This window comes from Vigna angularis, chromosome 9 (genome assembly GCF_016808095.1).
Source record: "Vigna angularis cultivar LongXiaoDou No.4 chromosome 9, ASM1680809v1, whole genome shotgun sequence".
NCBI lineage: Eukaryota > Viridiplantae > Streptophyta > Magnoliopsida > Fabales > Fabaceae > Vigna > Vigna angularis.
In genome coordinates this window covers 22,640,169-22,667,142 of record NC_068978.1, presented here as the reverse complement: position 1 = coordinate 22,667,142, position 26,974 = coordinate 22,640,169, and the positions used below count along the sequence as shown (strand labels likewise).

At 31.1% G+C, this 26,974-nt stretch overlaps 1 protein-coding gene across 1 annotated transcript; it reads right to left on the bottom strand.

Annotated features, from left to right (window-relative positions):
* Positions 1-19,883: 19,883 nt before the first annotated feature.
* Positions 19,884-24,101, bottom strand: LOC108346301 (mitochondrial uncoupling protein 1). Its single transcript, XM_017585341.2, has 9 exons — positions 23,728-24,101; positions 22,243-22,461; positions 22,062-22,140; positions 21,750-21,883; positions 21,559-21,657; positions 21,362-21,466; positions 20,914-20,988; positions 20,295-20,381; positions 19,884-20,143 (listed from the first exon to the last, which is right to left on the bottom strand). Exons 1-9 carry the CDS (start codon positions 23,809-23,811, stop codon positions 20,108-20,110), a joined length of 918 nt encoding a protein of 305 aa, XP_017440830.1. The 5' UTR covers positions 23,812-24,101; the 3' UTR covers positions 19,884-20,107.
* Positions 24,102-26,974: the final 2,873 nt, after the last annotated feature.

Genomic DNA, 26,974 nt, shown 5'->3' with positions numbered 1-26,974 from the left:
TATATCTTCATTTTCACTCTAACCTAATCTTCATCGTTTCTAATGATCATCTCCTTCAGGTTCGTGATTTCTATGTTTATGCTCTTTTATTTTTGGAATTCGTATTATATCAAAAGCAATTTCTCAAAGATATTAGTTCATATGCAGCGTCAACTCACCATCTCGTGTGAGGAACAACCGATTCATACGAGTTTCTTACATTTCGTAGTTCCTTTCACTTTCGCCAACCAAGACTCATTTCTGTAACCACATCACGAGTTTTCGACTTGTGATCTCATGTTTTTTTAAATAAATTTCTAAAATATTTTGTATATTGAGATTTATAACTTGATTCGAATTTCAAATTCTCTATTTAGTATGTTTGTATCAAATAAGTTATCTGCCACTTGTGATGAGTAGTTTTGGCTGTTTTACTTTACACTTCATAGTTATATTTCTTTTTTGAAACTTCTTACATTTCATAGTTATATTTCTTTTTTCGTTTCATTTTCTCTCTCATTTTTTTGTTTACCTAATGTCTTAAGGTGGGTTTTGTGTGAAATTAGATTAGGATAAGCAGTGGTTGTCTTGTCCTAATTTTATTGCAACCTGCCTATATTTATGAAAATTCTTTTGGTACCGTGTGTTTTGTAGCCTTATGGTAATAGTCAGGATCATATGATCCTAGGTGTCTTTGGCCATGTCCAAAACCCATTCAACATAAACTGTGAGGAAAGGACCATTACTGGAATTACTTGTAAACTTGTGGGATGCTAGAGTGTTTTTTCGTCGAGATCATAGTGTTGTTTTTAAACATACTTTCTACTGTCTTGATAATCTGCTTATACTTTGACTATTTAAACAAATATGACCTTCCCTTTCAAAGCTCAGCATCCCCTTTTGAATGTATTCTCAATTTTTGAACTTCTAATCCATCTTCATGATTTCTGTTTGTGTTGTGTTTGAAAATTCTATTGACTGATGTCAATGTTCCTAGCTTGTTTGAGCTTTCTAGTTTTCTTTTCTTTGAATTATGATTTTATGTTTGTCTTTGTTCACTTTTGCTCTCTTCAACTCTTCTTCTAATTTGTGCAGATTTAAGTGATGGATTAAAACAATGTTATAGCTGTGGAATAAACAATTTCGATACTCATTCATTATTAAGCCATTGCTATCATATCAGTTCATAAACTAAATACTTGAACCAAAGAAAACTGAAGTAAAAGTCTTCTGATAGTGTAGTAAAAATAGCCCTTTGAAATCTTGTTCTGGAAATTAGAATCACAACTCTTTAATCTGGTGTTGTTTCTATTTGGACTAGAATCAAATTGTTTGTGCATTGATAATTGTATATTTACTAATAATGAAATTGGGTGAATTGATTTATCTGATTTAGATGATTTCACTATTTTATTAAATGTTGTATGTAGGAAAAAATTGAAGCATATGAATCTACAATATCATCGACTCAATCAAAAGAAATATCCAGTTCAGATTCATCGGCTCATGCTTTAGGAATCAAAGAGCATTGTGGACGCGTTCGTGGTTTAGGTTTGGGTCCTTGCCCATCTAAAGTCTTTGGAGTCTATGCTCGTTCTCATGGTGGATCATCTTCAACTTCTAATGTTGAATTACAAACTCAAGTTAATGAATATTTTATCAATTACTTGGTTTGTTCTTTTTATGATCAACTTCTTAGATATCATTTATCTTACTTTTTAAATAATTTCATCTTTTAAAGGTATCTTCATTGACAACACAAGTCAATGAAATGAAGACAGTAATATCATTATTGTTGCAAAATTATTCGGGTCAATTTCCTTCAGAACTTGCTACATTTCAACCATCATCGGTAATAATTGCTAAATTTATTTGTATGATCTTTTTTTAAATATATAACCGACTAACTGTTATGTTATATTGTAGGTATCTGATCAAGGAAGTGTGCCAAACAATGGATGTAATGAAGAAGAAGAACCTTAAACATCTTTGTATTTAATTTTTAGTATTGAACATCTTTGTCTTTAATTTTTTATAGCAAAACTGTGCAGAGAATTCAAAATGGCATAACATTGAATTTTGTTTGGAGTGTGCCACTATCTGAAAACAAACTTGTTCCATTGAAGGTTTATGGATTCATTAACAAAAGGAAATTATCCAAAATATACAAAGAAGCATTCCAGATTGCTTATTAATTCATTTGATTTTATTGGCATAAACTACTACACTGCTAATAAGCATTCCAGATTTCTTATTAATTCATTTGATTTTATTGGCACAAACTACTACACTGCTAGATAGGTCTCTAATGCATCAGAATTAAGAAATTCTCCAATTTCAACAAAAAAAAAGATCTATATGCATTTCCGGCAGTTTTAGATAAAACCTTGGAAATTTTTCGAACCCAGCTACTTCCGACGGTTCGTAGAACCCCGGTTAGTTCAGGCAGTTCTCTAGAAACCCCTGAAAAAAAGACAGTTCGTAGAACTCAGTGAGTGCCAGCGGTTTCCAAGAAACCCTTGGTAATAGGGGCGACTTTACAGAACCCCGGTTAGTTCCGATGATTCTCAAAACCCCTGAAAATTGACAGAAAACCGGCGGTAACTTTGTGACGCTGCTTTTCTCAATGGTTCTTGTAACACCTGAAAACGTATTTTCTGGAAGTTTTAACCCAGTAACATTAAAAATAATCCCTACTAAAATTACATATTTTGTAGTGTATGTAATTTAGGGAATTTCTAAAGGAGGTTGTCAACTAAGAACAGTTGCAGTAGGTAGCATATATGCATCAAGAGGCAATGGATCATATCCAAACCAATATGTGTATCTAGGGCCAAGACCATCCAATAACTTGTCTACGTCAAGTTCATAATTGACTTCGTGAAGATAATCTCTTTCTTTCTTTTATTTATAAATTCTAAATTTGTCAATGGTTCACTTGTCCCAGAAATAGAAGAAATGTTGGGAGAATTCCTTACAGAATTATAAGGTTTTGGCAAAAGCTTAGAAGAGTACTCGCTTTTCTTATCCATTTGTGTTGTTTTGTTGTACATGAGGAACATCATAGCTCACACCCTTGTATGAGGAAACAAAATTGCTAGACCTCCAAATTACAAGAAAGAAAAAAAGCAAAGGGTGTGGTTTTCAGTAACCATGAACAACAGTGGCTTCTGGGAATGGATTTAGTGTCAAAAGTGATTTTCGAGACTGACTGCCGTAATGGTAGTGCAAGCGGTCGTTCACTCGTGGAACTCCTTTCTCTTCACTCCGTTCAATTAAGACTACTTAAAATTTAAGAATTGAATTAAGATTCTAATACAAATACAAGATTATTCAAGGATTTTAACCTAAATTATATTAGTTTAATATTTAGCCTATGTAATTTAAAAAATTAATTTAATATAAAGTGTTCAATGTGATGATGGTTAGACTGGAAAAGTTATTAAAATTATGAGAGTTATTTATTAATTCCCTCTCATTTCACTTCATAAAAATTCTTATTGATCTTTTCATAAATAAATAATTATTTATTTAAATAAAACTAGAGGTTAATAAAAGTTATGAGGAATAAATAATAGACATCATTATCTCTCTATATCTATTGTTTCTGAAAAGAATTTTAAAAAACAAGAGATAAAGATAAACTACGTTATCATCATAAAAAGAAGCCATAAAAAAAGTCAAAGAAGAAACGGAAAAAAAACGTATTTCTTTATAACTCAAAATAATAATGAACCTAAATAAGTTCTTGAACCATTCTAATAATATATTTTATGAGAATAATATATCCTGAATTTTTATATGAAATTGAGTAGTTTTATTGAATTGAGCAGAAGGTTTGAAACTATTAGTTTTGCAGAATTTATTATTCTCCACGAATAATGTTTTTTTAAACCTTAATTTAAAATTATAGAATTTAGAGATTTTATTTATGGAATTTAATTGATTTCGCTGCACAATGTGAATTGAAATCTGTAACGTTTTAATATAGCATGTAAGGATGCGTTGAATACCCGCTGCTGGGCATTGAAGTTTAATAGGAAGCATTGAATTGAAAGCCTATTCACTGTAACATTAATGGCCGTTAATCAAAATCGAATTCCACGAGAACAGGAAAGCCGCTGTTATGTTTACATTAGATTGAAAAGTTAAGTTTGGAATGCTTTGAATTTGACAAAGCATCACATTCCCTGACTAATATGGTGTTTACTTTATGAATTATGTAATTGCTATTCAATTAAGTTGAATTTCGCGTGTGTTGCAATTCTAATTGAAATTGAATTGAAAGGTGAATTCAATATATAAAAGCTTTGAATTGAGAACACATGTTCCCTCTTAAGTTATATATATATATATATATATATATATATATATATATATGGTATATAGATAGAGTTTAGCATTCGTATTCGTTCAGTTTATTCGTTCAAGTAGATTACTGGGTCAATAGTTTGGACAAATAAATAGATTAATAAGTTAATAAATAACATATTAATTAAAGATATTTATTACAAAATAAGGAAGCTGTTTGACCTGTACTAGTTTAAGTTCATGAAATAACTTATAAATAGAAGGCTAAGTCGTCAAGATAAGCATGTTGAACTAATTTTGAGTACTCACTCTCTATTGAATATTATCACTATTATCACGCAAAGTTATTGATTTAAGCGTCTGAGTTTCTTTTGTAGGTACCTTCCTACTCGGCTCGGACTAGAAGAATTTGAGGTATGAGGTTTAAAGGTCAGAGAATAAGAAAGGTGACAACAGAAAGGTGTGTCTCTCGGCCTTCCTCAATTGTATACAGAAACATTTTGGCGCCCACCGTGGAGCCGGACGACATCTCTATGAAACCACAAGGAACCAGACGCACGCTCGATCTCAAAATCACGACTTCGGATCAATACCAGGTTTTGCATCAAAAGACAAAAATTCCATAATACTTTTTAAAGGCATGTCTTTTGTTTTGAAAACTTTTAGGTAACCATCAGAGGTTTACAAGACAAAAACTTAAATGCCTCCACAAAAAAGAAGATTATAAAATATTGAAGCGTTTACTTTATTTTGTTTAGCACATATTTTTATAAGTAAAAATATCTTGCACAAGAAGGTTCAGTCCCTTCTCCTTCTGTCAATTGGACCACCTATGTTCAACCATGTCAGGAAGGTTCAGTCCCTTTTGTCAACACCCAATAACACCCAATTTTGTCTGGGTAAGTAAATAAATAAGAATAGAGTATAAGAGAATAATAATTAATGGTGGGTAAGAAAAAAAAGGAAAAAAGAAAATAATAAAATAAATTTCCTTAATGCAGGACACATCACTAGAAAATATATTTGAAATATTAGTTTGATATAATAATAATTTGAATCAACATTATGCCAATAATTATAAGTAGTAATTAAAATAGTATATTAATATAATTTGCTGCGTCAGTTGGTTTTAAAGAGGAAAATATGATTTAAAAATGGACAAATTTTCTGACAATAGTTATAATCAATGTCTTGAACATTATTTGATTTCTTTTTCTTGGAACCAAGACATTTTCTTTCCTTATTTTGTCAATTGTCAATTAATTTACAATTAAGGCAAGATTACCATAATATTACAATGTGTGTATGTAAATACACACTTTGTCATAGAAAAAGGGGACGAAAAAGAAAAAAAAGATGGAGAGAGACACTCTGAAATAATAGAGATAGAAAAAGTACGGGAGAGTATAGAGAAAAGTAAGTTCTCACGTTAAAGGGACTCTGCAGAAACTATCAAGGAAGAACTAGGGGAGTATTGAAAGCTGAAAATGTATGTCATCTATGTACCCTTCTTTTTCTCTTTTCGTTGAAGGTCTTTCTAAAGGTATTATTTTTTTTACTACACACCAATAATGTTTTTCATAAAAAAAATATTTTCTCTGGTTTCTTTTGGTATTGGTTATATCTCCCGCATCACATGATATTTATTTATTTTATTTAAAAATAAATAATAAATAAAAAACTTCAAAATAAATAAAAAAATATTTCTTATCACGTAATTTCCTATAAAAAATAATAATAAGTGATAAAATAAATTCTATAAGTACTCGTCGGCCTATGGCCGGTTTCATTCCTTTTTTCCCACCATTTTCAAAATAAAAGAATTTCTTCAAAATAAAAAAAAAACGATGTCAATCCTAATCGAGTTCACTTTTCAAAAATCCAAAATAATCCATAATAATTTTCAAACAAACTCACAAACCTTTTTCTAAATAAAGAACTACGTGATCCCTGATTGTCCATCATAAATGGATATACGTAGGAGCAAGGTCAATCCTTGTCGTGTGCATAAAACAAAAATTTTTTTTTTTGTTTCTTTGTATTATTTTTTTTAGGGAAAATTAAACATTTTGAAAAACCATGTCAACTTTATACATTTAATTAAAGGTACTGCCTTTGAGCAGGCAGATAGGGTGCTAACACCTTCCTTACGCGTAACCGATTCCCGAACCTAAAATCTAGTTTTCATAGACCATGTCTTATTTTATGGTTTTCCATAGTTTTTCCATAATAAATTATGGTGGTGACTCCCAAAATCTTTCCTTAAACCCGTTTGTTTTTCGGTTCGCCGTCCCGTCGTGATCCCGATTGTGATACCTTCCTACTCGGTCAATTGGACCACCTACGTTCAACCTTGTTAGAACATTGACTATAAGTATTTACCTTATTTTTGTGAGTGAAAATATCTTGCATAGGAAGGTTCAGTCCCTTCCCGCTCGGTCAGTTGGAACACCTATGTTCAGCCTTGTCAGGTTTCAATGGCTTGGCTCTCGTGCAAACATCAACTCGGCACCTCGACCCTCGTTCAGCGTATTCTGAGCGGTGCCTATTTATATTATCACAGTCAATGTCCTCATCTATTTTACAGGTCACAAGGCAGTAAAACATCTACAGCTCATCCATGACACATCCTAATATGGATTCCTCATTTTTGGCCTTCAAACGTTCAACCGAAGACCGAACAGTCTCGCCTGCCCGACCATCCGGCTTGACAACCTAAACTATTTTAGTATTAATTTGATTGGCTACATTTTTCTGACCATTCGAATTCGAATTGCTATTTTCTCTTTAGTACAACTGATAGGGCCCTCCGTACAAACTACTTGATCAATCGAGAGCTTACCGCTCGGTGATGAACGTTCTCCGTGAACTCTCACTTAAGTCTCTTCGACCAAACAGTCTTGCTTGTTTGGCCGTCCGACATTGTGGCCTAAGTCATTTTGATATTAATTGTCTAACCTCATAAATGTGTTGGTTTAATTGGCTATACTCTTTCTGACAAATCACAAGTGAACTCCTATGCAAAAACCAAGAAGTGAGGAACGTTCTCAATGAATTGTCACTCTCGTCCGCTAGGGTACGTTCTCCGTGAACTCCTAGGCCAAAACTGAGAAGTGAGGAACGTTCTCAATGAATTGTCACTCTCGTCCGTTAGGGTACATTCTCCGTGAACTCCTTGGCCAAAATCGAGAAGTGAGGAACATTCTCAATGAACAGTCACTCTCGTCCGCTAGGATACGTTCTCCGTGAACTCTTAGGCCAAAACCGAGAAGTGAGGAGCGTTCTCAATGAACTGTCATTCTCATCCACTAGGATATGTTCTCCATGAACTCTTAGGCCAAAATCGAGAAGTGAGGGACGTTCTCAATGAACTATCACTCTCGACCGCTAAGGAACGTTCTTCTTGAACTCCTAGGCCAAAACTGCGTTCTCAGCGAACTCTCACTCTCGTCAAATAAGTCTAGGGGACATTTTTAATGAACTCCTAGCTTAAACCAAGCGACAAGTAAATAATAAACATTTCAACTACACTCTGATATTCATAGCTAGCTTGGTTAGTACATTTAAGTAATCTGCAAGAAACTTCTTGCGAGCAACATTCTTAGCAATAAAATGTTGCATATTTATAACAAGTAATTCAAGCAGTGAAGGTTGTTCAATAAACACCTAACTCAGACATATAGTAAAAATAACATAGGAAAGTACTGAAATATTAAGCACGCATATATGTCAGATTTACAATCACAAATCCTCCAAGCAGAGATTAATATTCTCTTTGATGGAAGGGTTCGCGGCTTCATCTTGGCCTTCAGTCTCGTTAGCCACCTCTTCTTCATTGTCTATAGGCGCTTCTTCTTCTGGAACTTGTCCCTCAGTAGCGACATCTTCCATGAATTCTTCAGCTGGAACTTCAGCTTCAAATTCTTCATTGGGTATGTCCTTCATCCCATCAAAACCAGCTTCGACAATGGACACATTTAGAAGGTGGGGGATCTCCCACTATGCGATCGGCATCAGCCAGTAATTGGGCAGACTATGTTTGTCTTGTGACATTGGGAATAAGCAACAATTGCTTCTTCCAATTTCAGCTTTAAGGCTGCATTTTCATTTTGAGACCCATTTAATTGAGCCCTTAATTTACTCCTGTACAACGCATATGCTAGATTCCAATTCGCTAGGGCCATTCTGCAAGATAACTCAAGAACCGAGTCAGCTAGTTGTTGATCAGATATATGCTCAACTACATTTTTCTCGCCTTTGGCCAAGTTAAAGTCTATCTTATGGCCTAAGAAGAAGGCAAAGCTCTAAATACCACTAGGGAGCAAAAGCGGTTACGGTACCGAGCCTTAATATTTATGCCTATTATTTGTCCTATAGTTAACCTTGGCTTAGACCGGATGGTTAACTCGGACTTGGGGGCATATGTATTGTATATAGGATAGAGCGAACCGTTAGCATTTGTAGCCTTTCGGTCTATTACTTAGGTCAAAAATCAAGCAGATTAAATGTTGGATCATCGCTTAAGTTATTGATGTTGTGCCATAATTGGGCCAGTGTTCAAGATATTGCTATTGGGCCAATGGTTTGGGCAAATAAATAGATTAATAAGTTAATAACATATTGATTAAAGATATTGATAACTGATTGTAGGATAAAGAAATTGTTTATGAGTAATAAACCGAATTTAAAGGTAAGTTCGTTTTATTGGACCTATGCCAGTTTAGGGTCCATGAAATAACTTATAAATAAAAGGCTAAGCCACCAAGGTAAGCATGTTGAACTAATTCTAAGTACTCACTCTCTATTAAATATTATCACTATTATCACGCCAAGTCACTGACTTGAGCATTAGAGTGCCTTTTGCAGGTACCCTCCCACTCGACTTGGACTAGAAGAATTTGAGGTATGTGGTTTAGAGGCCAGAGAATAAGGAAGGCGACAACAGAAAGGTGTGTCTCTCAACCCTCCTCAATTATATACATAAACAATATATATATATATATATATATATATATATATATATATATATATATATGGTATTGAAACATTATTTTAACTTAGGAAGTTAATTGTATGGTAAATTTGTAATAACAAAAGTGATCAAATTTATGCTTTAATTAATTTTAAAGTAAAGTTGAATTTAGGACAATTACTCATAAAATAAAGAAAGTCAAATTATAGATATACATAAATTGTTTATGGGTTTATTGTAATTTTTTTATAAAATATTTATGGATTACTAAGGATAATCATTACTTATTGTTATTAAAGTAATTCATGTATCTTAAGTTAAGAGAGGTGAATTGAATTTTAAAAGCTTTTTAAATTTTTAAAGAATCTTTAATCTTTAAATCACTAGTCAAAGGTGTTTGAATTAATCAAAGTAAAGAAATGTAAAAGAAAGACTAAAACACACAAAGATTTATATTGGTTCAGCTCTTACAAGAAGTCTACATCGTCTTCCCTCAGCAACCTTAGTTGGGAGGTAATTCACTAATCAAGATTTGAGTTCAAGAATACAATGATACACTCAATTGATATCATCATAACACTCAAATCCAATACAAATAATACAAGAGAGCATTGCACTCACTCTCTCTAACCTGGCCTACCCAACACAGGTATCAAATCAAATACAATGTATAACAACATGAAAGATTTACACTCAAACAGTGCAGATAGATTAGAACAAGTAAGCTCCTTTGAGTCTTGATGAATTTCTTGTTTTCTTCTTCACCAATGTAGCTTGAAATCTCCAAGACCTCTTCTTGGATGTGCCTGTACTCAAACTCAATGAAAATGTCAGTAATAACAAATGAATTAGTTATTGGGTAAGGTTTCAAATCTGATTTATATAGAAAATCAAATTATGTTGCATTTAATCAATTAGATTAATATCTTAATCGATGCATTTTTTTGTTTTAATCGATTATGTCACTTATATAATCGATTAAAATGAGAGTTATACCTTATAATGCTTTTATTAACTAACCTAACAGATTAGGTTGTTAGCATAATGGATTAGACCAATGTTTGTGTTTTAATCGATTATGTAACTAATGTAATCGATTAAAATGACATTATGCGTTGTTTTTCTTCTTTTAACATTATCTAACAGATTAGGCTATCAACATAATGGATTATGCCTAAGTTTTTGTTTTAATCGATTATGCTACTTATGTAATCGATTATAGCAGACAATTTTGTCCTGTTTTTGCTTTCTATGAGTTCTAGCTTCTTTTAATAAATTAGATTACTTTTGTAATCGATTAATACTACCATAACTAGATAATCTTAAATTGTTTAAGCCTATTTCATTCAACAACTCATGATCTACACATCTAACACAAATTTGTTATTATTTTAAACATTTGTTTACCAATTGTATTGTGCAAGAATGATTAGAATAGTTTCTACTCATTTGTTATTGTTTTAAACATTTTGGGTCATCTACATTGAGTTGGCGCTGAAGAAATTTGAATTGGGATGCGTTAACTTGGGCTGCGATTATTAGAACATTGTCATTTTGGCCTAAGTAGTTGTTGCCTTAGGGGGTATAGCTCGAGTGTGTCTCATTTCAGAGAAGCAAAAGAACCCACATGCTAGGGTTTTCGTGAGAGATCGAGAGAGAAAGAAAGCCATGACTATGCTTATGCTACTCACCCAGAAGAAGTTGACGGTGGTTGTTAGAAAAGTGATGCCTTATATCTCAAGCCAAGAAGGGGGTGAATTGGATTTTTCTTTAAAAATTAATATTTTCAAAAGCTTTGCACAATATTTGGTTTTCTTGAATCAATGAAGCAAGAATGATGAATCAACAATAAAAGAGAAAAGGGAGAGAAAGATCAACACAACAATATATTGGTTCGGCCAAGCCTACATTCAATCTTCCTTCAACAACCGTAGTTGAAAGGATTTCACTGTAATGATAGAGTATAAAGAATAAAGAGATATCCCCTCTCAATTCACTCTCATACCCACTCAATATCAGTTATAGCAATACAAGATGTGAACACCCTCACAATCTTACCAACCAAAGAACACTCACAATTCTCTTTACACCTTGAGAGTAATCACAAGTCTCAATGAGAACAATCACATTTCTCTCCCTCTGGCACAGCAGCATAGAAACACAATCCACAAATTGAAAATGATGATAATGATCTTCACAACAACACTCGAGTAGTGCAGATATGATCAAAACGCGTTAAGCTCACTTTCTTGATAGAATCTTGATGTATAAACCAAAATTTGATCCATGATTCTTCAAGATTGTTCTTGGACGCTCTTGTAATCAAAACTCAATCAAAATGTTAGTTATGAAATTGAATGTTCAAAAGATTAATTTGAAACAGTGTGCAAGATAGTTATTTATAGGATTTTTGAATCCTAACGCATTTTAATCAATTATGTAATTAATGTAATCTGTTAAGCTTGTCCTACTACTTTAACAGATTTGCTTCTGTTTAGATTTAACAGATTATACAACACATGCAGTCAATTACACAATTCATACAAGCCAAAAATAAATTCATATAACAGTTATAAACAGTTAAGGCTTTAATGAAATTGATTTTGACAAGAGAAACATATTTAACCGATTATGAAACTTATGTAATAGGTTATGTTTAACACTTAAGCAAATTTTCAAATAAATTTCTATTCCAAATAGATCAATGCAATTATCAAACACATATTGGCATAGCAACGTGTTTTAATCGATTATACAACTAATGTAATCGATTACTACACAGTTGTTTGCCCCTATTAAGCATATCATTGTTCTGAAGAAGTATAACATATTAGATACATTGTTGAATCGATTATTTCTTCCAGAAATGAAATACACAATTTTTTTTAAAGCATGATTCATTAACAACCAATGAATGCCTATACCAAGCATCTCAACCATAAACATAATAAGGATAAAGCATTTGTTATGCCATTTGTTGTGCAAGAAACTATAAAACCATTTTCTTGTTCATCATAAAAAACATAGGTATATAGGGTAGATATGGCTCCCCCTATCAACATTGATCTTCTGCACATGCAGGGAGGTTGATTCGGAAAAGAGGAAGGAAATGATCCAACGACTGAGGAAAACACGAGTGGTTCGTGATCAGGGACAGAGATGCATTTCAAAGACAAAACGATTCGTGAAGCTTCCAAAATTTGTTGTTTTAGTTCACTCCCTCTTTCCCCTCTTCCCATTTTTTTCCCATTTTTTATTTTCCTATATAAAGGGGGTTTTGTAACATAGTATAGTGAAAAGCACAATAGATGGTGGTGGGTGACAGACACCTCATTTAGGATTTAGTTTTCAAGTTCTTGCCTTAGCTTTAGCTTTCTCAGCTTTTCGTAGAGTAGAAGAATCGTTCTCTACACTGGAATTCTTGGAGAATCACGTTGGGTGACAAACTTTGGGCTTCTCTTGGATTTTTGGTCTTGATACGCTATCGTTGAAGCTATCAAATTAATACTAATTTTCAAGACAACTTCAGTATTGCCAAGTAGTATTCAAGAAAGTAGATAGGGTTAAAGTAACCATGAGTCATCTCCCAATGAATACATAATTGCTTTTCAATATTTGACTCTTATGAATGTTATGCAATGCTCAAGAATAAAAATGAGAAACTATGCTAATGAAGTTAATGTTTGAAGAAGATTGAGTATCAAATAGGAAACTTAGAAACAATTATGATGAAATGAGCTAATTCCATTGTTTTTCCAAGATATATTCCTCACCGGTTATCCACAGATTATTGTTCAATTGATTATTGTTTGAGTTTCAAATTAATTAAAGTACATTCTTAATTAATTTAACGGTGATCTCATAATCAATCAAAGTAGATTATCAATCAAATGCAAAATCTTTCTTGATTATTCACAATGAATTCAATCAAAATACATTCTCAATCAAATCCTATTGTGTTTAATCATGTCTATTCTTACATCTCCTAACCAAATTAAAAGCTAATTAATGAAAGTAAATTCTCAATTAATTGTAGTTGAAATTATTACCACCAACCAAAGTACATTCTCGATTAGTAGTAAAAAATCGTTTAATGACATGAAGGTTTCTAAATTCAATCAAAGTAAATTCTCAATCAAACCTAGAAACCCTTGAAGTCATATGATAAATATGCATGTATATTCAAACACCTTATGATGCAAAAATCATTACTTTTAATATGATTGAGAGATGAAAGACATAGAAGAAGGATAACCCAAATCAATAATAAAAAAGAACAAATACATTAATTCAACTTAATCTCATAATCCATAATATAATACATGATGAAATAAAATGACAGGAGTGATGGATGATGGCTTCCTAGTGGAGGAGTCTGAGAGAATGAATGAGTTATGATTTCTACCTCCCCTAGGTCTCTTTATATAGGCTTGAACGAGCTTGGATTCTGAATCTTCTATTAATAAGATATTTTATCTTTTATTTGATATCTTCCAAATATTTGATAATATATTTTCTAGATTCAAAAAGATTTGGCAAATACTATCTTTTGATATTTATTGATATAGTTAAATAAGGTAATTATTTAACAATATCAAATAAAATCTCATAAGATATATTTTCTCCAAATTATCTTTTAAAATATGTAACAAATTTAAAGTTTCCCAAAATTACATTTCAACCTTTTTTATTATATTCAAAATTACACAGAAGTCCAGAAATTTCCTCTAATTGCACTTTAGCCTTTTCTTTCTTTTTAGAATTACAATTCAAACTTTAATTCCAACTACATCAACAAAACATTAGACTATCCAAAATAATTTATGCAACTAAAATCACATTTTAAGCCTCTTTAATTCCCAAATTCGATAAAGCCAATCATCACAAATCTTATTCAAATCAATCATTTAAGTAAAATTATTCCACTAAAATTTGAAATTAAATCTAAAATGTGGGTATAAATATTAAATCATCAGGTATTCTATATTTTTGCTTTCAGTTTTCAATAGAAGTTTCTTTGTTTCAATTTCAATTGTGGATTCAATTTACATTTTTGTTTGTTCTTTTAATTCCTGCATATGATTTTATGTTTTCAGCAGTTGATATTGATGTTAGTTGAACTGGAACAACATTTTAAGGATTCAATTAGGCATAGTTTTAGTGTTATGATATTTTAGCTTATTCTTCTTACATTTCCATTTATGATTTCAGTCTAGGATTAATGTTAACATGAATTCAGAATCTGGTTATTATTTTACTTTGGTTTTACATGAATTGTCTCTTTTCATTCTCATCGTGTGCCTATTATCTTTCCTTTACTTTTTTGGATACTGTAGTTTAGGTAATCTTTTTAGATGCTATAAAGTAAGGGAAAGTGCAGTTTTAAGGTTTTGGAATTGATTTGGAAACTTAAAGGAATTTGGGCACATCATAGGTATTTGAATCAGATGCCTTAGGACCCCAAAGTGGGCCTAACTTTTCAAGATGTCTTCTCGAGACATAATATGCTTTAAGGGTTCAAATTAAACCTAATGTAAAAACTGTATTTGATCTTAATCTATTCTTTAATTTGTTCTAGTGATTAGGTTTAGACTTTCTATATATTTTTTAGTGTTACTATTTTTACCATTTGCTATAGCAACTCTCTGTCTCTTGTTTTGAATATCATTTTATAGTTTGTTCCTTTATGTTAATTGCATTGATTAATTAGGATGCTTGTTTGAGATTCTATTAGTGGTTTGAGAAAACATTATTTTCCATTAGCCTAGTTTCTGTTATTAGCACTAATATACCATTTAGGATAGGAATTGCACATTGCATATTTCAATTCTTTTCATTCATTCAATCATTAGCTTTAGTAGATACATGCATTATTAATTAGTGTTTTGCCACTTCAACCGTCCGGAGGGGTACCTGCCAAAGGTTCTCCAATGCTTAAGTAAATAAACAGTCCGTATAGTGTTCGGAACAATGGTATTAAATGCACAGTAAATGCGATCACCTACCTCTTACCTTTGACCTGTGCTTATAGTTTTTTATATGGACTTGAGATTAGTGAAACCTTAGTCTCGGCCCAATCTCATCCCATTACCCTTAATTACCATTTACCTTAATATTTGTAGAGAAAGCTTATTTTCAACTAAGATCGTCCGACCTTGATAGGGTCATTCGGTCTTATCTAGAAACATTTATCCGTTATTTAGTTGTTCCTGATTCTCCAACACTGTCCGATCTTCTTGATATGCATTATCTTTCAAACCGTTCGGCCCTACTATACAGTTAGTTTTATATATTACATTTCATTAATTTTTCTTTTCCCCACCTAGCTTAGTAGATAATAATTAGGTCTTAATTCTACAATTCTAGCCTTAACAAGTACCAAGTCCACGATTAGACCCGAGGTTTTCCCTTTTGCTACATTAGTGGGGAAACTTGGGTTTTGTTGGCTTTTAATGCGACTAAAAAGTTCTTTCAACAAATGGCGTCGTTATCAGGGACTTTGGCGACTTAAGTTTTAGAATTGTAGAGTTAGTCTTGTAGGTTTCTATTTTTTTTTTTTGTGTTTAACATTAGTTTCTGAATATTTTTAAATCTGTAAATAGTGGTTCTTCTCCTTGTTATGCTTCTGTGTGTTTGGTATAATCTCTGCTTGAAGTATAGTCCAGGTTCAAAACAGGTTTTCCACCAGACTTGAGGAGATGGCTAATTTTCGAGATTGGCTATACAAACTAATAAAGAGAATGCCTAAGTTTCATGGGCTAGCACATGAAGACCCACACAAGCACATCAAGGAGTTTAGCTGGGTGTGCTCCTCCATGAAGCCGGCCAAAATTATAGAGGAAACAGTGAAAATGAAGGCATTTTCAATGTCTCTGCAAGGCACAACGAGAGATTGGTTTGTCTACTAGCAGCAACCTTTTGATAGTTGGCCAGAGACGCAACAAAAATTTCTGAATAGATTCTTTCCATCTGCCAAAGCAACCATCATCAGAAGGGAAATTACTTCCATTGTGCACTTTCAAGAGGAGAGTCTGGATGAATACTAGGAAAGATTCAGCAACATATGCACAACCTGCCCAACCCACAAGATTTTAGAGCCCAGGCTTCTAGTCTACTTTTATGAGGGCCTACTTTACAAAGACAAAGTATTGGTTGACGTAGCAGTTGAAGGCTCTCTGCTGGACAAGACCCCAATTGAGGCAAGAAAGTTGACGTGCAAGCTAATTGGAAATGACCCTAATGAAGTAGTTTATGAACAGAGAACACATGTTCATTCTGAACATAGTATTCCTATAGAATTCTCTAAGGTTCAAATAGGTTTTAATGTTTTTCATCTATTGAAAATTGAATCCATTGAACCCATCATGGACACTGCTATTGATATACATGTTCATTCTTATTATCTTGATTCAACATTTTCTATAGATTACTTTGACATCCCTATTGTTGTTCACAATTTATACCCTGATCTTGACAATATTTTCTGTTTCGGTTGTTTGGGGACTAAGTTACCAAAGGCCTCCACAAATTGTCTTCTTGTCCACTTGTCGTCCGGTCTCGCTTCCACAATGTGCCTCTTCGCTCAACTATCGTCCGGTCTCGCGTCCAACTCCTCAGTCCACTCGTGTCGTCCGGAGGGAACCTGTCAAAGATTCTCCGATGCCAAAGTCAGTACGGAAACTGTTGGCGATTTCGATGAAACAATAATAAATGTGCAGTGAATGCAACCTAGCTACCACTCACATCTGACCTGTATTTATAGTTTTTTGCTATAAGCTTGGGATTAGTGAAAGTTAATCACGGCCCAACTCTAGCCCAATAGCTCTAATCCTAATTTACCTTAACCACTTGGCTTATAGGTCGTCTGATATTGAACGGTCGGTCAGATGATAGCGTGTGAAGTAAATTTCTACGCGAACGGCCGCCCTCCCATGCGGTTAAGGGTAAGATGGGAGAAACGCTGGTTGAGTCTCGGGATTGCTGCCTGGCCGGTCGTTCCATACGGTACGCCGACCGGTCCATACGGTACATTTTCTATGATAGCTTGAATTATGTAGTTGATCAATCTGTTGAGATTGGTGAGGTTGTTTTTAGGAACCAATCCAAGTTGAATCTGACTTTAATCTTACCATTAGTTGAAATGTGCACTGTTGTAAAATATTTGCATGCTTTATCTTATGTGCCTGATGTTTCTCATAACTCTAAATTGTTGGATGAAACTTTTTGTGTGCATCATGTAAATACACGTACTGATGGGTGTTCTAACTTTAGTGCATTTCTCACTAGTGATTTGCTTGATGATTTAATTGATAATATGCTAGGTGATTCTGATTTCAATCTTGATAAAGCTGCATTATTTGACGATTCGCCCATGCATGCTGACTTTGATTTTCATGTTGCAGATGATACAATTGATGCAGTTATTGAGGAAGCTACATGCATTGAAGGCATAAAGGCAGTAGCTGCAGATGGAGTCACTGATTCTCAAAGTTGATAAAATAAATTTATCAACTTTTTCAATTCTCTTAAATAATTTCTATACAAATCTTTGAGTTAGTTTAAAAGTAATAATTTTATAAATTTAAATGTAAAATTTTAAAATAAGTTTAAAAAAATTTATAGCAATTTAAGAAAATAAATTTGAAATTTGAAAACAATTTTAAATAAAGTTCAAAATAATATATAAATATAAATAAATTTAATTTTGTTAAAAATATTTAATAAAAATATTTGTATAACATTTACATAAGTTAAATTTGGTTTCATTTGAAAAGAAATGATTAAAAAAAATGTGACTAAATTGAAACAAAATAAAAATAAATGAATCAAATTGAACTAAGACAATGTCACATGACGCAACAATAACATATGGCATTGTCACTCTCATGTCACATTATAATTTTATTTTTTAAAAAAATTAAAATTTTTAAAAATTACAAAATGACACATAGCAATCTTTTAACGTTGTTAGTACAGTATTAACATAGAAAAAAACTAATTGTATCAAATTTTTCAAAATAAAAATCAAATTACTATGTATAAAAAGAAGACAACCTGATTTGATATTTTTCTATTAAGAAAACAAAAAAAACATGATTTAACTTAAAATAATTAAAATTCAAACTCAATATTTTTAATTAACTGTGTTATTACTTTTCTATAATTTTAATTTTTTTACTTTTATTTTCCATTTTAAAAAGCAAACAAAAAATATCTTAATCTACTGAATTTGAAAAAACAAGATCTAATGAATCTATTATTAAAAATTATAATAGTTGAATTTTTTTGGACCCGCAAATGTTATTCACAATATCAGACCCTACTCATTTTTCACAAGTAAATTCGTGACCGAACAAGATGGAATAATTCGACTGCTGTGCCGGCCTTTATTGGTACTGGGACTTTTTGTAATTTAAGTGATTTAAACTCAGACCCGTTTATCACGGAATACAATTATTATGAATTATATACTTCATCAGATTTTGTGATCCATACAATATTTTTCACAGCTTAATCAACCAAATATGTGTTAAAATATTTACTAAGGACTTAAATAATGTGACATAACTATAATTATGTACAAGGGATATTATTTCAAAGTTATTCTGTAAAATAAAATCAATTACTTTTTTATATAAATTAAAAGGAATAAGAATAAGAATAGTTTACACAGAAGTGAAGAATGGACCATTCAATTTTAGAACGCGCTTTTGATTTTGATACAGAAAGAGAAAATGATTCCTCTTTCTGATACGCGATGTGTCAATGTTGCGTAGGCGTTGATTTACAGAAATGTTTTCCACTTTTATTCATTGCTATTATTTTCAGAAAATAGTTTTTATTTTCGATCGGTTAAAATTGTCCAAAAGTTGTTTTAGCTTTTATTTTTATTTTCAATTCGAATGTCTTGCTTGGTATATCATATGTATAGATCCAAAATCAATGACCAAAATCACTCTGGGCTAAATTTATATAATTCAAATTATTTTCAAAAAATTTTAAAAATGTCTTTCGTCTCTAAATTACATATACTTATTTGATCCATGTAATTTATGAAAATTAGGAAAAACATTTTCTCATTTAAACACTATTTTCACAATATTATGTTACAAAAGGAAACAAATAGAATTTCACATTACATTATAATATAAATATTCACATACTATAATATAAATTCACGTGTTATATTAAAGAAGATATTTTACATTATTTTCATAAAATACAAGGTATATTTTAATTTAGACACAAAAACGTAATTTTTGAAAATAATTTGAAGAGGAAATCCAACCATATTTAATCTTAATAGTAAATAATAAAAACTTCACTAATCAGCAGTAATTCAAAGTTTTTATACAGCTATTAGTGGTGCTGTAATATTTTTCCTTTGCAAACAAAAAAGCAATTATCCTGCATCAGTTGGTTAAAATTTGATACTAACTATAACAATTAAAAGCCACCATTTAAGACAAATGACAGTGATCAATCAAGGGCTATATTATATTTAAGTTTATCAATGGATGAAATATTGTAACTGAGGCTTGAACCCCACCGAATTTGAAACAAAAAGTTATGTCATGTTCAATCATGTTCATAATAGATTAAAAGAGGATTGAAAAGAAACTGCATGAAATCCTTAAGAATATATCATAAAGAGCTAAAAGTTATCAGTATATATGAATAACATATCCTCACTTATTATCAAAAATAAAAAGAAAAATTTCTCCCTGAAAAAATGCTTTACCACATCCCTTCAGTTTGCAGAATGAAGAGAAAGCTTTATTTCTAAAATTTTCACTGCATTTGCAGTTGTGACAAGCCCTCTCAGAAAATTGTAGGTAACTCAGCTCAAGATGACTCTAAGCTTTTGACGAAATTTTTAGTCTGTCACAGAAAAAAGATATGTGAGCAAAAGTATACACAAATTCAGCAGTTGGAACTTAGAAGATAAACTGAATCTTGGGAGTGCATGTAAGAACATGCTCAACTCAGTTAGTAACACTTCTAGAAAAGAAAATTTGGAAGAAAGTTATACCTGTTCTAAGGTTAGAAACATGATCACATTCCAAGATCCTAGCCGTCCAAAATTTGGAAGGAAACCTTTATAAAAGGCCAGTGGTCCCTGGAAAAAAAAAACATCAGATTACATAGCCATATCAGATTTTATGAAGGATACACATGAATAATACAACTCCTTGTTTGACCATATTTAAGGCTAAAACACCAGATACTCCCCAACTATGATTATGATCTAACGAGATTTCAATTTGTGTCATGTACATGTATCCAACACAAACCCATATCCGATATTTCAGGATCTTTTGCTGATACTTATCAATGCGCCATCTATTTATAAAGAATTAATATTTTTTCCATGACAATGATTTATAATATTTTCTTTTTGAGAATGTTTAATACATATGATTTCAGTTTGAATTCAAACAATTACAATCATATATATAACGTGTATCCATGCATCATGCCCCCAAGTACTAGAGAGAAGGAGAGAGATAGAAAGGTGAAAATATTGTTACATTATAATAAAGCAAAATCAATGAGGTTTGAGAGCATATAAGCTAGGATAAGAAATGAGAATGACTTAATATATGTCAGATAAGTAGAAGTGGAAAAGTAAACTGTGGAAAGCAACTTACATCATTCTTTAATGTTTTGATAAAACAATCAAGGGTGTTTTTGTAACTAGAATCTCCCATCATTCTGGACTTAACCTGCACAAATACCAGAATAGAATGAAGACAGGACAACAAAATTAAAACAAACAATAAACATACACATGCATGAAAGAAGCTCACTTGGTCACCTCAACAAAATTGAAAAATAAATTTTATTCACATACACCACAAATGGCCTTAAAACGATCAGCTGTGAACATATTCCAAATAAGCCTTAAAAGTTTACTACTTCTACCATGTTCTAATCATCCAGGGATTCACAGTTCATCACGGTAGAACATATAATATAATATCAAATGCAAAATTCATATAAAATTGAAATAACTACTACACAGTATAAAATGTTGATGCAATAACAAATAAAAAAAAATCAATTACAGATATTCATTTCTAGATTCTAAAACATTACCACATCTACTGGGGAGCCAATACAGACAGCAAAAAACCCTGCCCCAAGACCAGCAAGGAGATGAGTTACAACATTATCAGTGAATCCTGGAATTTTCAAAATAGTCTGCATAAGAGAGAAAAACATAGTTATTTCCAAACTAAATGAAGAAGAAAATTTTGCTCCATAGTGCTAGACTCCAGTCACATAGAAATTACCTGTTTCACTTGATCATAGCTGGCTAATTCCGCAGCATTGATGATACCATTTCTTGCTATATTGGGACCAAGACCAGTCCAAAGAGCCCCAACTCCTTCCTGTGTGTTATATTGATTTAGATCAGAAATAATCACAGTAAAATGAACCAAATGCATTTTCTCTTTGATAACTTATATCGGGAAGCACAAACCTGTCTCACAATTGTTGAATAAGCATTTAAAGATCCAGAGTAACGCCTGGGAACACCAGGAGGTAGTTTTCCTTCTGCTTGAAGTCTGACTTTCACAAGATCAGTTGGATTTGCCACTGCAATTGCCACTGCACCTGTTTCCAGGAAAATTTGTGGAAGTTCATAATTGGATTATAGTGATGACCATTTATAATTGGGTTATAATCATGAGTATTTACATAGGAATAACACAGGTTCATGCTAAAATGGTAAATCATATATAAAATAGCACTTTTACAAATTATTCCCACAATTTGCAGCATTGAGATTTACCAGTTGTGAATCCAGCAAGAATTTTCTTTGACAATGGAACATCTCCAACATGGTCCTTCCCCACATACAAAGACTTAACCTGTAAACAACCCATGCTATTTACAACACATGATAACACAAGAAAGCATAGATATAAACTAAAACAAGCAAACAAATTTCAGTATCAGATTCAAAAACTCACAGGCTCATATAATCCAATTCTTAAACCTCCATACACACACTGACGATGTAACCCTGGCACAATCCCCTTCCAGAGTGCTGAAAGACCTTCTTCCCTTGCAATGGTACCAACTGTTCCCAGCATACCCTTATATTTAGGTAAGGAAATTACATCACCCGCTGCAGCTTGTTTTTGAAGCTGAAGCCTAACTTTGGCAGTGTCCAAGGGGATAGTACACACCTATTTCAATTACCAGAGTTTATTGACAAATCTAAGCAAATAACTGCAATTAATTGAGTACTTTACAAAGCAGTGAGAGAGGAGGAAATGAACAGAATGCAAAAATCATACTAAAACATGTGTCACGAGTATATACAACAACCCAAATCAATCTCTACTGATAGCAACTCAGGACCACAATGAACATATGTTAACAAGACTGTTTAACAAGACTGTTATCATGTGAACTTCAACAAATGCAAAAAGATTTTTCACACATGAGATAATTCAGAAAATTATTCAACTTTAAAAATATGTTTTATATTACCAAAATAACAGCTAGATCTGAATACTGTCTTTGGATGCCACAATTGGAACAAAAGCAAGTTCCTCCTTTAGGTGTTTAAAAATGAATTGGAAAATAAACAATTCTAAGAGGTGGAATACTGAAATGGAACAAACTCAAGGGTAATGGAACATCATTCCATTATTAGTCTTTGAAACCATGAGAAAAAAAAAGTACAATTATACTCTTTTCCTTTACTGTCCATTCCAACTTGTTCCATTAGATTACATTAATAACAAAACATCAAAACTTTACCACGGTTTCCAATTCAAACATTTTGTCAGACATTCAAGACATCAAAGAGGGAACAGCTCACATTGGCTTTGATTCTTGAAAAACAAACACCTTGGAAGACATGCATTAATAATTTTGGAAGGCATGCATTTTATCATTTCACGGCCCCCAAAATCCACAGGGATCACCATTGACTAACAATTCAAGCTTAATATTTTAGATGAAAAATTCAAAAACATAATACCTTCAAATTCACATTTAACCAAAAACCAATTTCACATAATCACTATTATCCAAAAAGTATTTGTCAAACCATCACCCAATATACACTAATACTGGCAGACACAAAATTGAAAACTGAAGATTGGAACTCCAAGTTCACAAAAGCATTTACTTTATAAATTAGATGCTACCTTGATTGATAAATATCTGTAAGTATCATAAATATTCAACACAGACACTTGAAACAAATTGAAGTATCCATGCATGATAGTGTATAACCAACAATAGTTGTTACACAACAAAAGAAAAAAAAAACACTCAGTAATAAGAAATCCACCAAAGTGAGGATGCAAATCAGATCCATGGCTACTACTACTGCATGCCATTAACATAAAGGTATTGCTTTCATAAGATCATCAAACAAAAAATCCCCAGAAACAAAAAACGATAAAAGAGAAAAACCCAGATAGAGTGTTGCTTATGACCTCAGCGAAACATGCAGAGAAAGCACTGCTGACAAAGGTTTTGCCGAAAGAGAGGTCGGATTTGGACTTAGAATCTGCTACCATGATGTTGTATTTGCCTTAGGAGAGGAACCAAAGGTTGCGTATGCAAATTTGGGACCTTCCCTTTGATCCCTTTTGAAAAGACTGAGATCAAGCTCGGTTCCTCTGTATGAAAAAATGTTCTCCTGTTTATTGTGTTGCAAAAGATTTTTAAGCTGCAAAATTTCTAAGTGGGAGAATGCAATGCACGTAATTCCTTTCTCTCTTCTTTAATGCTCGCAATTTGCATCCCCAATGACTGTAGGCTGAGTCAGAACAGGGTGTGGTCGAATTTTGATAAGAATGCAGTATCCATTTTGAGTTCAATTGTGTTAGTTAAGGTTTTTAAATACAATTAAAATGTATACTTAGAGTAAATTTTGAGACTAAATGAGGTCCACCTTAATTTAAATATAAGTCTAAAATATAAAATTTAAAAAATGAACATTAGTTTAGACATATTTTAATTTCAGTTTATAAAAAAATAGGTATTCCTCTGTAAATGAATTAACTTGTTCAAACAAATAGTTATTCATTCGTGTAAATGTAAATTACTTTATTTATTTTTATCTATAGAACCTTTTCAACAAATTACCTCTTTTCTTTTATAATTCTTTATTAAATCCTTCTTTAATTATGTAGAAAATTAATTATTTTTCTTAAAATAACTGTAAAATTATGAAGTATTATTGATTATTTTTACCGTTAGTTATAGTTATTAATCTTTTTAATAACATCAGTTATTTATAATTTAAATATTTGTAACTTTTGCAGTTGCATTATAATCTACATTCAGATTGAGATTTGATCTAAGAAACATTTTTTATATTGGAATATATATATATATATATATATATATATATATATATATATATATATATATATATATATATAGTGTGCATATGCGTACATAATTTTTAATGTGAAAAAAAAATATTTTCTGAAAAAATATATATATTCTTGAATGAAATTTAATTTTATAAACATCTTAAAAAACTATGTAAGAAAATAATTTTATTTTTTAATTTTATTTTACATTGTTTCTAATTTTTATTATTTTACTAACTTTTTATATAATGTGATGATTATTTGTATAATAGTATAATTTATTGGGACGATGAAGTTGTGAAATCTTACAAAATTCTTTATAAAGATGGAGATGAAGGGATGTGATGCTTTGAGTCTTACTTTTTAGATGTTTTTTTAGTAGTATTTTTGGTGATTAAAGAGTACAAAATTGTTCTCTATCCTTTATTCATTTATAAAGTGAAGGTGATATAGTATTTCTACATGACAAGAGAATGGTTGTGATTTTATCATCACTAATGGATCATAGTAATGTATTTTCATCAAATATTTTTGAAATATTAAAATAGATGTATAAAAATTTGATGGTGTTACATACATAAAATATATTAAAATTTAAAAAATTAATTTTATCTATATATGTGAAAAAAATATATATAGGGATCTTGACCCCTCATTCTAAAAAAAACTCCAACATGAAACAATTTTCATCCTTAATCTCAGATATATTTTTTATTTGACAACATTGTTCATGATTAAAGAATGTAGAATTTCATTATTATTCTTTATTTGACACATTATTAAATGTTGATAATTTTACAGTATTTATACATTCTTACATTTTAATATAACACCATGTAATTTGATGAAAATTTATTAGCATATATGAATTTGTTTAATTAAACTTTTGAAAATCATAATCATCATATATATGATATTTGTTCTCAAGCTGTGACAATAGGCCTTATTTATTCCTAGACAGTGACTCAAAAACGTTTACAAGGATAATGTTTATGATTATAAGAAAGATTTTATATTAGTCTTATTAATTATTATTGATTGTCTATTCACTATATTTAAAAATTAATGTTTTTAAAGACATAACTTACTCTAATATTTTTAAAAATTTACTATAACATTTTTTTTATAGTTACTAGTTTCCGTGAAATTAAATTAAAATTATACAAAATTTCAGATCTTGAGTACCTTAAACTAAACTTTCAACTATAGACAAAGGAAACAGAAAAAATGCCTTGGAATGCTAATTTTTTTTTCAGGAATCAAATGGTAATGAGTCAATGAATACTAGACATATGGTTCATGTGACACGTGTCACTTATGCTGTCATCTACCACTAGTCTTTTCTACCTAACATTCTTTAAGGATTTAAATTGAGTTTATCTATGAGAAAATTTCAAAATCAAAAGAAGAATTCTGCAAAATCAAAATTTTCACTAAATAAAAGGTTGTATTAGACCATGATAATTAATATATAATTAACCGACATACTGTAGATGATTCATTTATTACTAATCTAAAATAAATTTTTAGACATAAAAATAGTACGACTAAAATCATATATTTGTATGCTTTCTTTTAAAAGTTATTAGTAATTTTATTCGTGCAATATACGAGAGAATTTATAAATTAATATTATTATTTTATTTTTAAAAGATACTTTAATTAAAAGAAAATTGTGTTTATAGTTTAGTTTAAGTTTCTACTTTTAAATTATGTGCCCCTTTTAACCATTTTCAAACATGTCTTTCAATTTAGGATTAAAAGGTAAAAATTGTTTAAAATTCTCCATTTTATTCCACAAACAGTGATGGTGTTCTCATATAAAGTTTGTTAAAGTGATATCATTGTGGTCAATTAAGTATTTAAGATATTATATTTTGAAGTTCAGTAAATCTATTACAATTTTATTCTTAAGGTTTAAAAGTATATATTAACTATTTGAACATTCTAATACTTATTTAAAAGCACCATATCATTTCTTAGTAAAAAGTTTTTAAGGTTATAAATATAGCTAAGTAATTGAATTAAGTATATTATATATTATTATGAACAATTTTAACTTATGTTTTGTTTAGCTACGTTGCTATCATGTATAAAAATAGTCTATTTTACAGTTATTATACACTAGACAATATATAATTTTCAAATTGAAATCAAAGCTTATAAAATTTAAAAACATTGTAATATGAAGCAAAACCTAGATCACTTTTCAAACTATACATATAGTTCTTTAAAGATTCATACATTAAAGTTTGAATAATTAATTAAATCAAATTCAATATATTCCTGATTTGATTTCTAAAGCTAGAAGGCATAGCATTAAATAATTGATGCAAAATCAAACTTGGATTGTATGATT

Bases quoted from the DNA above. Each gene is read 5' to 3' on its own strand.
- LOC108346301 (XM_017585341.2), bottom strand. From the start codon at position 23,811: ATGGTAGCAGATTCTAAGTCCAAATCCGACCTCTCTTTCGGCAAAACC. The intron at 21,467-21,558 runs GTAATTTCTATG...TCTCTTATGCAG, and splicing joins GCTATGATCAAGTGAAACAG to ACTATTTTGAAAATTCCAGG. The intron at 20,144-20,294 runs GTATAACTTTCT...TTTCTGTGACAG, and splicing joins TGTTTCTAACCTTAGAACAG to ACTAAAAATTTCGTCAAAAG.